Here is an 18,271-nt window from a genome sequence, read left to right as displayed (position 1 = left end):
ATATGCTTCTAAACTGTTGTATTCTGAGCATCTCTGCAAAAGCAGTGATAATGTGTGAGTGTGGTGAAAGTGTTGAATGATGATGAATGTATTTTCTTTTTGGGGATTTTCTTTCTTTTTTGGGTCACCCTGCCTCGGTGGGAGACGGCCGACTTGTTGAAAAAAAAAAAATATATCTTCATTGAACTTGAAGATATGATATAGTTATCCCTTCATTCCTTGTGCAATTTTTGCTCAATCTAGGCATTTGATTGTCTTCTCTATTTTCTACCAGTTTTTATATCTTCAACTTTCCTATAAAGGAATAGAATATTTAACAAATTTCTTGGGATTTTTTTTTCTACAACTCAATTTCATTCTCCATATCTTTCTCTTTTTCTCTTTTTATTCTAGTTCTTTCTCTTTTTCTTATTCTCTCTCTCTCTTTATCTCTTTCTAAACAAAACTCGGAGTCGGCGAAAATGCCGATGCGTAAATTATGCCCAGACCGCAAACTTTGCACCTGCATAGTTCCATAAATTTTCCATCAGAATTTGTACTCTTGATGTCATGACCTTCAGAAAAAAGATTCTCTCCCATTTCAGATGAAAAGAATAAAAAAAAAAAAGTGGACACTGGGAGCAGTATTAATTTCTGGGCTTTGGACAGTGAAAGAGTTAATTGCAGGGTTCCCAACAGTGAAGGTTAAAAATAGTCAATAAAACACACTATGTTGAAAGAGGCTTCACTGTACGTATATAATAGTGATTATGCAACATAACTCACGAAATCGTAATAACGTGATTGCACACAAACACGGAACGCTTGGGAATTGAACCCATGGCAAGTTAGTCCTAAAACTCCAGGCTAGTGCATAAACCACTCGGCCAGCTGGCTACAATAAGATTCATCCAACTAACCTGCTGCCCAAGTGGCTCATGCACTGGCCTGGAGATTTAGGACTCGCTCGCCATGGACTCGATACCTGTCTGTTCCATGATTTATTATGTAATAAAGCAAAGTGAGTTAAAGGTAGAAGAAATATAGACAGTTGTAGATTGAGAGTTGGTATTTACAAAAAGGATTTTTTTTTTTTTACCTTGTCAGCCATTTTGCAACCAAGGTAGGGTAACCTGGAAAAAAGGAAACACATTCACTTATAGTCTTTCACTCCCTGTCTTACCAGAAGTGTGTTGATAATGTGCAGTATCCTCCCAAGTCCTGCTAACTAGTTTTCCTGAATTCCTTTATAAATATAACCTTCCATGCACTCCAACAGCACGTCCCTTAAAAGCCCATTTTTTTCTGCTTAATCTGATCTAGCATGCTCACACATGCCTGCGGGATGCTCAAGCCCCTAACACTCAAAGCTTCCTTTATCTTTCAACCATTCCTGGGATGACTACCATTACTACTTTTCACTCTAGATTTATACACACTTTGTCAACCACCTCAATAACCCTTCCATAACAATGGTATACAATACCGACAAGATGAAATTAAGACACATGTGCAACATCTGGGTATCTTTATTGTAGACGTTTCGCCATCCAGTGGCTTTATCAATACAAATTCAAGGACATAACTTGAAGACAGTAGAACTATATACTGTGATAAAGCCGCTGGATGGCGAAACATCTACGATAAAGATGCCCAGATGTTGCACATGTGTCTTAATTTCAACCCTTCCATAGCCCTCTTGTTTTTTTTTTTTTTTTTTTTAACTGGCCATTTCCCACCTAGGCAGGGTAACCCCCAAAAAAAAAAAGAAACATTTTCATCATCACTCACTCCGTCACTGTCTTGCCAGAGGTGTGCCAGTGCTACAGTTAAAAAAAAACTGCAGCATATCTCCACCTCTCCTTCAGAATATAATGCTTTATATCCTCCTTAATCCTACACCATCTTCTGTGTTCAGAATTCTCTGTACAATGTTCCAACCTGTCCTCCAAGCATTAAGTAGATTTTTCACATATGATTCATAGCATATTTCTAGGTTAGGTTAGATTATGTTGTCTTTCATCCATAAAAATAACAAATAATATACAGCGGAAAGGTGATGGTCTGTGGCATAAACAGAAAACTTATACCCACTGTGCAGTCTTCAGCAGTCACCCATTGAACTGTTTTTGAGATGGTGACCTGGTGTCTGTGGTTAAGAGGATTTGGTGAATATTCAAGTGTGGAATGTGAATCACCACAAATTGCTCTGATATCTCGCCGCAACATTAAAATATCAGGCTTCACATGCATATAAGTGTAGGTACTATATAATACTCTGGTACATTTACTTTTTTTTTTCTTCTGTTTTTTTTTTTTATTCCGGTATAGATTAACTTTTTCTCAGCACACCACTTAGCTTTTTTTCCTCTATATATTCTATAGTTTACCTCATCTTTCATGTCTGATGACATGTCCACATCCAAATATCTAAATACACCCACTACCTCCATATTCCCTCCCTCACTGCAATTTCATATTCAGTCTCTCATTGCCTAGACTTTCTTATTCTTATTGTCTTATTTTAAAACAGTGTTCACTTTTAATTTCCATCTTTTGCTTACCATCCCAAATATATCCAGAAATTTTTGCAATTTATCTCCTGAATCTCCCAAAAGAACAAGGGTGACAGCTTCCACTTTTAATCACATTAATTCCAGACCTCTTCCCAACACCTTAGCACTCATTTCTTGAGTCGTCTTTTCATTAGGAAATAGTTCCTTCTCTCCTACACACTGTACCTGAACCTCACTATTTGCATAAAAACTTGTCTCCACTCCAGTTACCACACATGTTTGTTGGCTTTTCAAACCCCTAGAACTCGAAACCTTTACCCTCTCCCTCCAACCCTTCCTGCATTATGCTTTTGGTAACCCCTTCATCTAAGCTCCACACTCCTAATTTTCTGCATAATCTTCATGCTACACATTGCCTTGAAAATGACACCTCTGCTTCCTCCAACCCCTCCTCACTTCACCTGTATAATGGTGTTCGTACGGTTATACTCTGGTACCTTCACCTTTTTTTGCTCCCATCGATAGGGATCCTTGTCTTAATAGATGCCTCAGCATACTAACCCCCTCTTTTTTTCCCCCTCCAGCAAGCGTGCGTGAGCGTGTTAGATAGGAGTGAATGGAGACGAATGGTATTTGGGACCTGACAAGCTGTTGGGGTGTGAACAGGGTAATGTTTATTGAAGGGATTCAGGGAAACCAGTTATTTTATATAGCCAGACTTGAGTCCTGGAAATGGGAAGTACAATGCCTGCACTTTAAAGGAGGAGTTTGGGATATTGGCAGTTTGGAGGGATATGTTGTGTATCTTTATACGTATATACTTCTAAACTGTTGTATTCTGAGCACCTCTGCAAAAACAGTGACTATGTGTGAGTGAGGTGAAAGTGTTGAATGATGATGAAAGTATTTTCTTTTTGGGGATTTTCTTTCTTTTCGGGTCACCCTGCCTCGGTGGGAGACGGCCGACTTGTTAAAAAAAAAAAAAATTCTGTAGCTAACAAACTCTTTCATAGTGCAGTAATTCCTCCATATAATGGGCACCCACATAAACTTAGGAAATATGGGACAAACTCTGCTATGTAATCAATTTGGAAACTTTGAACAAAGTCAGTTGGAAAAATATCCATTATTGTTATGATCATGACTGAACAATCTCTTCTCTATCCACCGCAGTTTCCATTATCAGCCACCAGCTAACTCCGATTAGTCCATTATACACATGGGTTTACTGTAATTGCTCTTCATAAAGATGAAAATGAAACATTGTCAGTAATGGTGGTGAGATGCCATTGAGATAATATTTTGAAGTTGGTCAGCATTTTGTATATAAGAGCTATCATACAGTTTAAGTTTGAGTGCATTATAATGTTTTCACCTTATGTGGAAATGTGTAAGCAGTAGCAATATACTGTAAATGTGAGCTCATGGCGTACTAGCAATGTTCTGTAGATATTTGTGTGTAAATACCACCAGGTTATTGTAGACAAGTTTGTGTGCAAGGAGTGCCATTGTATTGTAGACATGCACGTGTCTGTGCATGCATGTGGGCATGCGTGCAAGGATTACCAAGTGTATTGTAGACTCTGTGGATGGTGCGAGTACCAATGTATTGTGTGTATGTGTGTACACACCCATGTATTGTAGACTGTGTGCACATGCACGCTCTTACGTGTGTGCAGGCAGAACCTTTGTGTTGTAGACACCTGTATTTGTGTGTTGGTGTTTTCAAAGGGTACCTGTGTTTTATAGACATGTTTGGATTCCTGCAAGAACTCCAGTGCTTTATAGATGCTTGTGTGCAAGAAGTACACATGTATTGTAGATGGTTGTGTACAAATAGTACCCATGTACTCTAAACACTTGTGTGCATCAGACATTTGACTTTGCTGTAGACATTGGAGTATATGATGGGCACCAGTGTATGTATAGTAGCTGTGAGAGAAGAGTACCAGTGTATATAGTTTTGTGAGTTGTTGATTGTATACTTGTATGAATGATACTAAGTGATACAAAGTTGGTCATACACAGAGTGGTACCCTACAATCTTTTCTACTTCTTTCATATTTGTTCCATTCTGTACAATCACAGGGTATGTAAATGAAAGAAATTGATATTAATTATTGTAAAGAAAAGGCGATGAAGGTAAACAGTTTAGGAAATAGAAGATTGGGCATCAAATGGAAGGAGGGAGTATGGAGGAAGCAAATGTGTTCAGATATTTGGGAGTGGAATTGTCAGCAAATGGTTCTGTGAAAGGCGAGGTGAACCATAGCTAGAATTGCCAAGGGGAAAGGGGAAAGTGGGTGGTTCACCGAGTCAACTCTGGAGACAAAGAATGTTATCCATGGAGGCAAAAAGGGGAATAAATGAAAGTTTAGTGGTACCAGCATTCTTGTATAGTGTGAAGCTTGAGTTGTGAATGTTGCAGCAAGAAGGTTGGAGGCAGTAAAGAAGTCATGTCTGAGATTAATGTGTGATGTAAATATTCTGCAGTGAATTTGCAGTTGGGAGATTAGAGGGAGGTATGGAGTTGAGGAGGGGTTGTTGAGGTGGTTTGGACATCTAAAGAGTATGACTTATATGGTGTATAAATCTGTAGTGGAGGGAAGGCAAGGTAGAGGTTGCACCATCATTCACACATAATCACTGAATTGCAGAGTCACACAGATATGACAGTTCAGATGTCACTCCAAACATCCAGTATCCCAATCCCCTCCTTTAAAGTGTACTTCCCAATTCCAGGGCTCAAGTCTGGCTAACAGGTTTCCCTGAATTCCTTCATAAAATATTACCCTGCTCACATTCCAACAGCTCGTCAAGCCCCAAAATCCACTTATCTCCGTTCACTCCTATCTAACATGCTCACACATGTCTGCTATATGTCCAAGCCTCTTGCACACAAAATCTCTTTTACCCACTCCCTCCATCCTTTCCTAGGGCGATCACTGTCCCTCCCTCACTGCAAATTTATACACCCTCCAAGTCATCCTGTTTTGCTTCATCCTCTCTAAATGACCAAAACCACCTCAAGAACTCCTCCTCAGCTTCTGAATAAAACTTGTAGTAACTCCACACCACCTAATTTCGACACTACAAATTCTCTGTAAAAAATTTTTTTGCAGAGAACCCATGCCTCATGCCCACATAAGTGTGTTGGTACCACTATACTCTCATTCATACATTCCTTTTGCCTCCTTGGATACATTTATTTATTTATTTATTTGACATTTCTCGTATTTATGAAAGAGGGATTGTTAATGTAGTGAATTCTGTCTCAACCCAAAATTCTTTGATCACTGTATTCATTATCTCATGCTTTAAATATCCTATAAAGAGGGGTGTGGAAATTACTTTGGAAACAATACATTGTGATGAATAAATGTACTTGCTCTCCCTGGGGAAGTGGAACAAAATTCTTCTTCCAAAAGCCATGCTTGTCGTAAGAGGTGCCTAAAATGCTAGGAGCAAGGGGCTGGTAACCCCTTCTCCTGTATACATTACTAAATTTAAAAAGAGAAACGTTCATTTTTCCTATTAGGTCACCCTGCCTTAGTGGGATGCAGCTAGTTCGTTAAAAAAAAAAAAAAAAAAAATATGTATCTGAGTCTTGTCTTGTGCTGCAATTTTTGTCAGTGGAGTAGCATTAGCTGTGTGTTCCTTGTAATGTTTGCTGTGTGCTTGATGTTGGCATATATGGTACTGAAGGGTTAAGAGTATGTTGCTCTGTGTGGGAGAGTGGTATAAGTGTACATGTTTAAGGGGTAAAAGTGTATATGATTTTGTGTTGTGGGATTCACTGTATATAATTGTATGCAAGAAGTAAGCATTATATGTATACTGTATATTGCATTCAAGGGATGCAAGTATATATCGTTTAATTCTGGAGGTACCAGTGTATATCGTTGTATGCCAGAGGTACCAGTGTACATGATTGTATGCCAGAGGTACCAGTGTACATGATTGTATGCCAGGGGTACCAGTGTACATGGTTGTATGCCAGAGGTACCACTGTACATGGTTGTATGCCAGAGGTATAAGTGTACATGGTTGTATGCCAGAGGTACCAGTGTACATGGTTGTATGCCAGAGGTACAAGTGTATATGGTTGTATGCCAGAGGTACCAGTGTATATGGTTGCATGCCAGAAGTACCAATGTATATGGTTGTATACCAGAGGTACCAGTGTACATTGTTGTATGCCAGAGGTATCAGTGTACATGGTTGTATGCTAGAGGTACTAGTGTACATGGTTGTTTGCCAGAGGTACCAGTGTACATAGTTGTATACCAGAGGTACCAGTGTACATGGTTGTATACCAGAGGTACCATTGTACATGGTTGTATGCCAGTGGTACCTGTGTACATGGTTGTTTGCCAGAGGTACCAGTGTACATAGTTGTATACCAGAGGTACCAGTGTACATAGTTGTATACCAGAGGTACCAGTGTACATGGTTGTATACCAGAGGTACCAGTGTACATGGTTGTATACCAGAGGTACCAGTGTACATGGTTGTATACCAGAGGTACCAGTGTACATGGTTGTATGCCAGAGGTACCTGTGTACATGGTTGTATGCCAGAGGTACCAGTGTATATGGTTGCATGCCAGAGGTACCAGTGTATATGGTTGTTTGTCAGAGGTACCAGTGTACATGGTTGTATGCCAGAGGTACCAGTGTACATGTTTGTATGCCAGAGGTACCAGTGTACATGGTTGTATGTCAGAGGTACCCATGTACATGGTTGTATGCCAGAGGTACTAGTGTACATGGTTGTATGCCAGAGGTACCATTGTACATGGTTGTATGCCATAGGTACCACCAGTGTACATGGTTGTATGCCAGAAGTACAAGTGTATATGGTTGTTCACCAGAAGTTCCAGTGTACATGGTTGTATGCCAGAGGTACCAGTTTACGTAGTTGTATGCCAGAGGTACCAGTTTACATGGTTGCATGCCAGAGGTACCAGTGTACATGGTTGTATGCCAGAGGTATCAGTGTACATGGTTGTATGCCAGAGGTACCAGTGTACATGGTTGTATGCCAGAGGTACCAGTGTACATGGTTGTGTGCCAGAGGCACAAGTGTATATGTTTGTTCGCCATAGGTACTGGTGTACATGGTTGTATGCCAGAGGTACCAGTTTACATGGTTGTATGCCAGAGGTACCAGTTTACATGGTTGTATGCCAGAGGTACCAGTGTACATGGTTGTATGCCAGAGGTATCAGTGTACATGGTTGTATGCCAGAGGTACCAGTGTACGTGGTTGTATGCCAGAGGTACCAGTGTACATGGTTGTATGCCAGAGGTACCAGTGTACATGGTTGTGTGCCAGAGGTACAAGTGTATATGGTTGTTTGCCAGAGGTACCAGTGTACATGGTTGTATGCCAGAGGTACCAGTGTACATGGTTGTATGCCAGAGGTACCAGTTTACATGGTTGTATGCCAGAGGTACCAGTGTACATGGTTGTGTGCCAGAGGTTCCAGTGTACATGGTTGTATGCCAGAGGTACCAGTGTACATGGTTGTATGCCAGAAGTACAAGTGTATATGGTTGTTCACCAGAAGTTCCAGTGTACATGGTTGTATGCCAGAGGTACCAGTTTACGTAGTTGTATGCCAGAGGTACCAGTTTACATGGTTGCATGCCAGAGGTACCAGTGTACATGGTTGTATGCCAGAGGTATCAGTGTACATGTTTGTATGCCAGAGGTACCAGTGTACATGGTTGTATGCCAGAGGTACCAGTGTACATGGTTGTGTGCCAGAGGCACAAGTGTATATGTTTGTTCGCCATAGGTACTGGTGTACATGGTTGTATGCCAGAGGTACCAGTTTACATGGTTGTATGCCAGAGGTACCAGTTTACATGGTTGTATGCCAGAGGTACCAGTTTACATGGTTGTATGCCAGAGGTATCAGTGTACATGGTTGTATGCCAGAGGTACCAGTGTACATGGTTGTGTGCCAGAGGTACAAGTGTATATGGTTGTTTGCCAGAGGTACCAGTGTACATGGTTGTATGCCAGAGGTACCAGTGTACATTGTTGTATGCCAGAGGTACCAGTGTACATGGTTGTGTGCCAGAGGTACAAGTGTATATGGTTGTTTGCCAGAGGTTCCAGTGTACATGGTTGTATGCCAGAGGTACCAGTGTACATGGTTGTATGCCAGAGGTTCCAGTGTACATGGTTGTATGCCAGAGGTACCAGTGTACATGGTTGTATGCCAGAGGTACCATTGTACATGGTTGTATGCCAGGGGTACCAGTGTACAGGGTTGTATGCCAGGGGTACCACTGTACACTAATCTTGCATATTACACAAGATAGGTTCCGGAAATCAACAAGATACATAAAATTGTGATGTCTCGACTGAGGACGTGGTGGAGGGGGGAATAGTATTACATTCTTGACTTCATATATTTTTTTTTGGGGGGGGGGCAAAATAATAGTTATTGTTACCTTACCTGATAGAAGTTGTTGCTTGTCGATCTAGAAATGTGTGCACGGCTGATGTTTCGCTACAAAACTTGCACAAGCATCATTGAGTAGCACCTAATGTTGACATTTTTTAATGTAAACCACACTGTAATTTGTCTGGCTCTGTCCAGTCACTGTACAGTTAGCCACTATACTGACACCAGAATGTGTATTCCTTCCACAGAAACTGAGAAACTTAATGAAGACTTAAGTCTTAATAATGTTTTCAATTTCAACTTTTTTTTTTTTTTAACTACAACTTGCTTGTATTCACGTACCACCTATTACAAAAACCAGGAAGCAGGACTTTATTCGGCATGAGATGTAGCCCGTAACCACTAAAGAACAACAGTGAACTCACAGTAAAGATTATACTGTACATTCACTACAGTTTTATATAGCTTAATATATACTAAAAAGTGGCAAGAAAGAATTTTATCTTACCTTAAATTCCTTCTTCGTCCAGCTTCTTGCTCTAGAAATGTGGGGGTATTTTTATGTGGTCTTAATGGGCCTCAATTTTGTTTGGGAAATTTCCTGTGGCCTGTGTTCAGCTGACACCTTTCATACTTATGATATGGGACATGTCTTCAAGGCAACTTACCATGTGGGTGAGTGTCTACAAAAGAAGCCAAGCTAGGCTGTGCAGTTGTACTTGATTTCATGTGAAATGTTAGTTTACTCAGCAGACTTTACCATACAAACAACACTTAACAATTTCTGCATTTTTTTTTTTTTAACCTTTGGAAATGTTTTCTATAGTGATATTAAAAAATTTAATGCCATTGCACAAAATGTGAGTATTATATGGCTGTGCAAGTGATACAAGTGTAGTATATGGATGTGTACAAGGTGTGTTAATGAAAATGGTTGTATATGAGGGGGTACTTGCATTAGTAAACTTGGTGTTTGATACATTAGCATTCACATATCTTCTTTATTTACCGTGTTTTCTTACAACCATTCTGCGAATACCCTTAGGTATGAAGAGTTTTTGTCCACATTATGGCAGCTTCACACAGTTCATTAGGTATTATAAACATAATGAAAAATATTTTGTAACTGAACAGTAATGTACAAATGTTGATTCTGTAAAGATATTTCAATGACTTCTTACATACAGTATGAACAGTTTTAATAAAAAAAAATTACACAGTACTTATTTTACACATCACTTGAGTCGTATTCGTGGTTGAGGTCCATGCTGTTTCTGCCTGCCCCAGCAAAGGCTAACATCATATCTACAGTGTGTGGTTGTGTGCAAGGGGGTATCCATGTAATTATAAGTACTGTGCTTAATCATAGAGGAACAGAATACTTCTCATACTGTTCCATGCTTGTATTTAATCCATTGTGTATTTTGTTTTTCTTTTTCTGCTTGTAGCACTTACATTATTTTGCTCTACCCTTGCAGTGTTCTAACACAAAAATGTAGCATCCTTTTGGCATTTTCTTTTTATCTTTATCATTTACAACTGTGGCCAACTCTCATCAGTTGTGCTAAGAAACTGTGTAGATAATGTTTTTCATACTATTTTCTGCTGTGACCTTGTATGTTGCGATCATGTTTCATAGTTGTCACTTATCAGCCAACAAGGGCATTTTCAGTTTTCAACTTTGTAACTTGTATTCATTGAAGTTTTACTCAGTTTAAGATGTGAAATCCTAATAGGCCTTGATACTGTACAAAATCACATGAGACTTGAAAACATGCTACATCAGTGTTTATCACTTTATATTCTGCAGCGGCAGGCCAAGATAAGTTGAGTAGGTATTCGTGGGGGATGATAATGTACCAGTGTATATGGTGGTGTGTGGGTGGTACCTATGTATGTATATGTGTGAGTGGTACCAGTGTACATGATTGTAAGTAGTGCTACTGTACATGCTAGTGTGAATGGTACCAATGTACATGCTAGTGTGAGTGGTACCAGTGTATATGGTAGTGAGTGGTACCAGTGTACATGCTAGTGAGAGTAGTACCAGTGTACATGGTAGTGTGAGTGGTACCAGTGTACATGGTAGTGTGAGTGGTACCAGTGTACATGCTAGTGTGAGTGGTACCTGTGTACATGCTAGTGAGAATGGTACCTGTGTACATGGTAGTGTGAGTGGTACTGGTGTACATGGTAGTGTGAGTGGTACTGGTGTACATGCTAGTGAGAGTGGTACCCGTGTACATGCTAGTGAGAGTGGTACCAGTGTACATGCTAGTGAGAGTAGTACTGGTGTACATGCTAGTGAGTGGTACCTGTGTGCATGCTAGTGAGAATGGTACCTGTGTACATGGTAGTGAGAGTGGTAATGGTGTACATGGTAGTGTGAGTGGTACCAGTGTACATGCTAGTGTAAGTGGCACCGGTGTACATAGTGGTACCGGTGTACATGCTAGTGAGTGTGGTACCAGTGTACATGCTAGTGAGTGTGTTACCAGTGTACATGCTAGTGAGAATGGTACCAGTGTACATGGTAGTGTGAGTGGTACCAGTGTACATGGTAGTGCGAGTGGTACCAGTGTACGTGGTAGTGAGAGTGGTACCAGTGTACATGGTAGTGAGAGGTACCAGTGTACAAGGTAGTGAGAGTGGTACCAGTGTATGTGGTAGTGAGAGTGGTACCAGTGTACATGTTAGTGTGAGTGGTACCAGTGTACATGCTAGTGTGAGTGGTACCAGTGTACATGCTAGTGTGAGTGGTACCAGTGTACATGCTAGTGTGAGTGGTACCAGTGTACATGCTAGTGTGAGTGGTACCAGTGTACATGCTAGTGTGTGGGGTACCAGTGTACATGCTAGTGAGAGTAGTACTGGTGTACATGCTAGTGAGTGGTACCTGTGTACATGCTAGTGAGAGTGGCACCCGTGTACGTGGTAGTGAGTGATACCCGTGTATGTGGTAGTGAGAGTGGTACCAGTGTATGTGGTAGTGAGAGTGGTACCAGTGTACGTGGTAGTGAGAGTGGTACCAGTGTACGTGGTAGTGAGAGCGGTACCAGTGTACGTGGTAGTGAGAGTGGTACCAGTGTACGTGGTAGTGAGAGTGGTACCAGTGTACATGGTAGTGAGAGTGGTACCAGTGTACATGCTAGTGATACCAGTGTACATGGTAGTGTGAGTGGTACCAGTGTACATGCTAGTGTGTGGTACCAGTGTACATGGTAGTATGAGTGGTGTCACCATACATTGCAATGTGAGTGGTAGCAGCATACATTGTTGTGTTAGTGGTACCAGCATACATGGTTGTGAGAGTTGTACTGGTGTACATGGTTGCATGAGTGGTACCAGTTTACATGGTAGTGTGAGTGGTACCAGTGTACATGGTAGTGAGAGTGTTACCAGTGTACATGCTAGTGAGAGTGGTGCCAGTGTACATGCTAGTGAGAGTGGTACCAGTGTACATGGTAGTGAGAGTGGTACCAGTGTACATGGTAGTGAGAGTGTTACCAGTGTACATGGTAGTGAGAGTGGTACCAGTGTTCATGGTAGTGATAGTGGTACCAGTGTTCATGGTAGTGATAGTGGTACCAGTGTTCATGGTAGTGATAGTGGTACCAGTGTTCATGGTAGTGATAGTGGTACCAGTGTTCATGGTAGTGAGAGTGGTACCAGTGTACATGGTAGTGTGAGTGGTACCAGTGTACATGCTACTGACAGTGGTACCAGTGTACATGCTAGTGACAGTGGTACTGGTGTACATGCTAGTGACAGTGGTACTGGTGTACATGCTAATGACAGTGGTACCAGTGTACATGCTAGTGACAGTGGTACCAGTGTACATGGTAGTGTGAGTGGTGCCAGCATACATTGCAGTGTGAGTGGTACCAGCATACATTGTTGTGTGAGTGGTACCAGCATACATTCTAGTGTGTGGTACCAGCATACATGGCTGTGAGAGTTGTACTGGTGTACATGGTTGTGTGAGTGGTACCAGTTTACATGGTAAAGAGTAGGGTACCAGTGTATATGCTTGAGTGGTACCAGTGTATATGCTTGAGTTGTATCTATGTATATGGTTAAGAGTGGCACCAGTGTATATATATGAGGTAAATAAATGATGTGCCGTACCTTGAGGAAGATTGGAGGGCTGTTTTAAGTCAACAGACTATTTTTCCCCTTGTCTCGAACAGATGATCCACCCAGTGAAGGTTTATCATTTCACTGAAGACTTTCCACTGACTGGCTTGTCCGTCTTTTCACAAGTTAACTTAGGGGTGCCTCAAGATGTACATAAAGTCAGCCCTTGCGCTCTGAAGACCTGCATTACAAAATTTCACTCGTATGAAGTGCTATGATGAAGAGGATACACCTAGGGGGGGAGAGTTATAATGACCTCGGTTTGCATGATTAGTAAGAGATCATTTATGGTTGCCATTTGGTATTCTACACTTAGTCATATGCATGATATGGATCCTGCAGCAGGGATGGCTATTCTACACTTAATCATATGCATGATATGGATCCTGCAGCAGGGATGGCTATTGACAGAATGAGGTAGAAAAGGTGAACAGAAGGAAGTAGTAAGAGCATTGCTATTTATTCCCCATCAGATTCTGCATAATGTTATGAAAAAAAAAAACATTTTGAGAGGTTTCATTTTTATTGGATTGAAATTGCACCAATTAGCACTTATTGAAGGCAGTTTTCTAAGAGCAGAATTCATTCTATGCAATCTGTTGATGTACAACAATAAAAACATAAAGATGTCTAATTGCCATAGGTATGGAAGATATAAAATAACAATATATTAATAGGCAAAACTGTAAAAATTTAATTTTATTGCAAAACTTACTAATTTTACATGGTTGGAATAATCAAGTGTCACTTGATTATCAGCCATACAACCTTTGATTATTAGCTATTAACCGTTGATTATCAGCCATACAACCATTGATTATTAGCCATTAACCGTTGATTATCAGCCATACAACCTTTGATTATTAGCCATTAACCGTTGATTATCAGCCATACAACCTTTGATTATTAGCCATTAACCGTTGATTATTAGCCATTAACCGTTGATTATTAGCCATTAACCGTTGATTATCAGCCATACAACCGTTGATTATCAGCCATACAACCGTTGATTATCAGCCATACAACCGTTGATTATCAGCCATACAACCATTGATTATCGGCCATACAACCGTTGATTATCAGCCGTACAGCCATTGATTGTCAGCCATACAGCCGTTGATTATCAGCCGTACAACCATTGATTATCAGCCATACAACCATTGATTATTAGCCGTACAGCCATTGATTATCAGCCGTACAGCCATTGATTATCAGCCATACAACCGTTTATTATCAGCTGTATACCACCAAGTGGATGCTTACGATGCAGTGAAATACATAATTAGTTTTTTAATGATAGTTTTTGTCGTTCAGTTTAACCTGTCTCTTGTACTGTTATTGGGTTCCTTTGTGGCTGTGAGAATTCTTATTAATCTCGTTATCATGGTACCTGATTGCCATCATGTCATGCCACTTGATAGCCTTCATGTCATCAGTAAGAAAGTGCAACACTTCATTGTTACCAAAATGATTTTACCCAAGTGTCCATGTTTAGTTTTTTGCCACTGTGTTACACGTTGTTATCATGAGGTGCGAGTACCCCCAGGTGCCTTGTGTGGCACTTATCTGTCTACGGTACAACACTTGCCAACATGTGCTTCTGCCATTTTTATAATGGCATCAGAGTCCCAGCTCATCTTTTGTATTTATCTAAGTTTCTTACTTGTGTATACAATTTCTGACACTAGACCTGTTCACAAATACACAAAACATTATTATTATTATTATTATTATTATTATTATTATTATGGGGAAGCACCAAATCCATGTTGGTCATCTAGTGCCTGGTGAATGGGAGGCAATGAGGTTAGATTCAAGGAAGATGAGAGGGAGCTCCAGTTCCTTGGATCAAGAGCTGTTCATTGTCAAGTTATATCTCTTAAGTGACTTGTAAGGATAAATAACTTGATGCCTCAGTAATTTAATATTTTATATGAACGAAAGTATTCACAGTGTGTCTGTGTTCATATGTGCACATCCTCGCCTATATGTGGTTGCAGGGGTCAAGTCTCAGCTACTGACCGTGTGTGTGTGTGTGTGTGTGTGTGAGTGTGTGTGTGAGTGTGTGTGAGAGAGTGTGTGTGTGAGAGTGAGTGTGTGTGAGAGAGAGTGTGTGTGAGAGAGAGAGTGTGTGAGTGTGAGAGCATGTGAGAGTGTGTGAGAGTGAGTGTGTGAGAGTGAGTGTGTGAGAGTGAGTGTGTGAGAGTGAGTGTGTGAGAGTGAGTGTGTGAGAGTGAGTGTGTGAGAGTGAGTGAGAGTGAGAGTGAGAGAGTGAGTGTGTGAGAGTGAGTGTGTGAGAGTGAGTGTGTGAGAGTGAGTGTGTGAGAGTGAGTGTGTGAGAGTGTGTGAGAGTGAGTGTGTGAGAGTGAGTGTGTGAGAGTGAGTGTGTGAGAGTGAGTGTGTGAGAGTGAGTGTGTGAGAGTGAGTGTGTGAGAGTGTGTGAGAGTGAGTGTGTGAGAGTGAGTGTGTGAGAGTGAGTGTGTGTGAGAGTGTGAGTGTGTGAGAGTGTGAGTGTGTGAGTGTGAGTGTGTGAGAGTGTGAGTGTGTGAGAGTGTGAGTGTGTGAGTGTGTGAGAGTGTGAGTGTGTGAGAGTGTGAGTGTGTGAGTGCATGAGAGTGAGTGCGTGAGTGAGAGTGAGTGCGTGAGGGTGAGTGAGTGAGGGTGAGTGTGTGAGGGCGAGTGTGTGAGAGTGAGTGCGTGAGGGTGTGAGAGTGAGTGCGTGAGGGTGAGTGTGTGAGAGTGTGTGTGTGTATGTGTGTGAGTGAGCGAGCGAGCTAGTGAGTGGGCACGTGCGTACATGTGTGTGCGTATGTGCGCGCAGTAGAGTGAGTGAGTGATCATGGATTTTATAAATTAATGCATAATTGTGTGATCCTCACAGCTACACTCACAGGATAGGGACAACTGGGATGGAAACAGGAGAGACTCATCTTCAACATATGGCTTCTCTGAATGTTTTTCGGAAGAAATGTTAAGGTGAGTGAATTTTTGTTCTCAATTTGTCGTTATCGTTATGTTTTTATTACATTTTTTGTGACTTTCTTCCACATTAGAAAAAGAAGAATTGATAGAGGAAGTTATAAAGGCTATAAACCTGTGACGCAAATTCATTACATGCATTTCGCATGTTGCTATTTAATTTTTTTTCTTTCTGATCAGATACGAAGAAAAGCGCAGACATGAAAGATTTGGCACCGATTCAAGATTCCCAGATAACCGCAGAGGTGATTACTGGGATGATCGCAGAGATGATCCACGCTACTCGGGACGACGCATGGATGATCGTTTAGGTGACGATCGATTTGATGATGATGCCTATATCCGACAACGTTGGGATTATTATGAAGAGAGAGAGAGGGGCAGTTCGTATAGATGGAATGATAGTTATTATGATGATGCGTATGGAAGGGGATCGAGGGATCGCTTTGATAGTGGCTATGGAAGGGAAACATTTGATAGAGATCCCTATTATCAAGATAATTATGGCTCCAGACCATATGACAGGAGAGAGAGTGACTATGCCATGGACACTCGTGAGCACGATCGTGATCGTCACGAGAGAGACAGGAGAGACCACTATGGCCGAGGGCCAGAAGACCCACACAGACGTGAACTGTTTGATCATAAACCACCAGTTGATCAGCCTGCAGTTGTTGACTATGCACATGGTGGAAGTAGTACAGGTAATGTGATTTATGGTCTGTATCTCACAGGATGGTTTTGTACAACTTCTAGAAGTATTGCATAAGTTTATTTATAGTAAGATGGCTTGAATTTCCTTCAAATTAGAAGAGTTTGGGGACTCTTTAAGATTGTGTTGTGTAACATTCTGAGTGATAGTGATGATGATTGATTATCATTATCTTGCCAGTGCTATTTATTTGTGATGTATATCATTGCCTTATAGCCTGGTATGTGATGATATAAGAATAACTGGGACTGAATGCACTTGAGTGGGTTAAATCAGTTGAAATATATATTTAATATTGCATTTTGTGTGATGTGCCAGTGGCACATTATCCATCTGGTGTTATGGTAGATTGGAGGAGCCTTTACGGATGAGACCCTGGGTTGCTAAAAACACATGAAATATGAACATTGGTATTTACCTAAATATGTGAACATATAGCATAGGAAAATCCACATGGAGACAGGGAAAAAATAAGAATGCTATTTTAGTCCCATTTTGATACATTCTACAGCAGAAAGTGAATAAGTAATAAAAAAGTAATAATTTTGAATAAGAGGATTGGGTCAAATCTGAGGATGGGAAGGGAACAAGCAACTTCTTGGTCTGTCATTTCATAGCTGTACAATTTGGAAATGCTGCTTTGGATATGGCACCTCAAATATTCCTTACTTGTGTGCCTTAATAAAATTATTCTTATGTTGGTGCAGTACTTTATTAATGAGGATAAATATTTATTTCCCATGGGTGTTCAGTTCTGAAACATCTGGAACCATAATGTATAGCAAAGCTACCCCAAATCGATTACAACTTTTCCTGTGACACCACAAGATGTAGGTGATCTCAAATCAAAAGTAAGATGTGGCACTTTATTAATGTTAAGCTTTATTTATTTATTTATTTTTTTTATATCACTTACCATATCTTCATCTTCCATAGACCAATTGCTGAAAAGTCCGCTCCCAAATGTCTGAACACATTTGGGAGTAAAATTTTTGACAAATAAGTCTATGAAAGACGAGGTAAACCATAGAGTGGATGAGTGGAAGAAAGGTGGGTGCATTGAGGCATCTGTGGGGACAACTGTATCCATGGAGGCAAAAGTGAGAATGTACCAGAGTATAATAATGCTAACACTGTTATATGGGTGTAAGTTTTAATTGTTATAGCGAGAATGGGCTGGAGGCAGGGGAACTGTCATGTTTAAAGGCAAATATGTCATGTGAATATTATGCAGAGAGTTGAGAACTTGGAGATTAGAAGGTGTGGAGTTATCAATCTGGGGTGGAGGGAAGGATGGGGGTCATTCAGGAAAAGTAGGTAGAAGTCGAAGGAGGTTTCGAGTGCTAGGGTCTTGGACATCCAACAGGCTTGTGGGAGCATGTTAAAAAAGTGTAAGTGGTTTTTGGCTTGATGTACTGTTGTAATGTAAGGTAACAAATGAAATGATTCAGGGAACCCCGAATGCATGCACTCTGAAGGAGGGGTGAGGATGTTGTAGTTCAGAGGGATATCTGAAATGTGATGTCA

At 40.7% G+C, this 18,271-nt stretch overlaps 1 protein-coding gene across 8 annotated transcripts in view; it reads left to right on the top strand.

Annotated features, from left to right (window-relative positions):
* Positions 1-18,271, top strand: part of LOC128686925 (hornerin) — a 121,795-nt gene that overhangs the window by 38,929 nt on the left and 64,595 nt on the right. For 5 of the 8 annotated variants that reach the window (XM_070082598.1, XM_053774207.2, XM_053774209.2 and 2 more), the window contains 2 exons: positions 15,935-16,029; positions 16,213-16,736. In XM_070082598.1, coding sequence (XP_069938699.1) covers positions 15,935-16,029; positions 16,213-16,736 — 619 coding nt within the window. The remainder of the gene's footprint in view (positions 1-15,934; positions 16,030-16,212; positions 16,737-18,271) is intronic. The other 3 variants (XM_053774210.2, XM_053774206.2, XM_053774208.2) reach the window with 2 other exon arrangements.

The sequence above is a fragment of the Cherax quadricarinatus genome, chromosome 7 (genome assembly GCF_038502225.1).
Source record: "Cherax quadricarinatus isolate ZL_2023a chromosome 7, ASM3850222v1, whole genome shotgun sequence".
Classification (NCBI taxonomy): Eukaryota; Metazoa; Arthropoda; class Malacostraca; order Decapoda; family Parastacidae; genus Cherax; species Cherax quadricarinatus.
The sequence above is the reverse complement of the archived record's forward strand: the minus strand, read 5'-3'. Positions and strand labels throughout refer to the sequence as shown.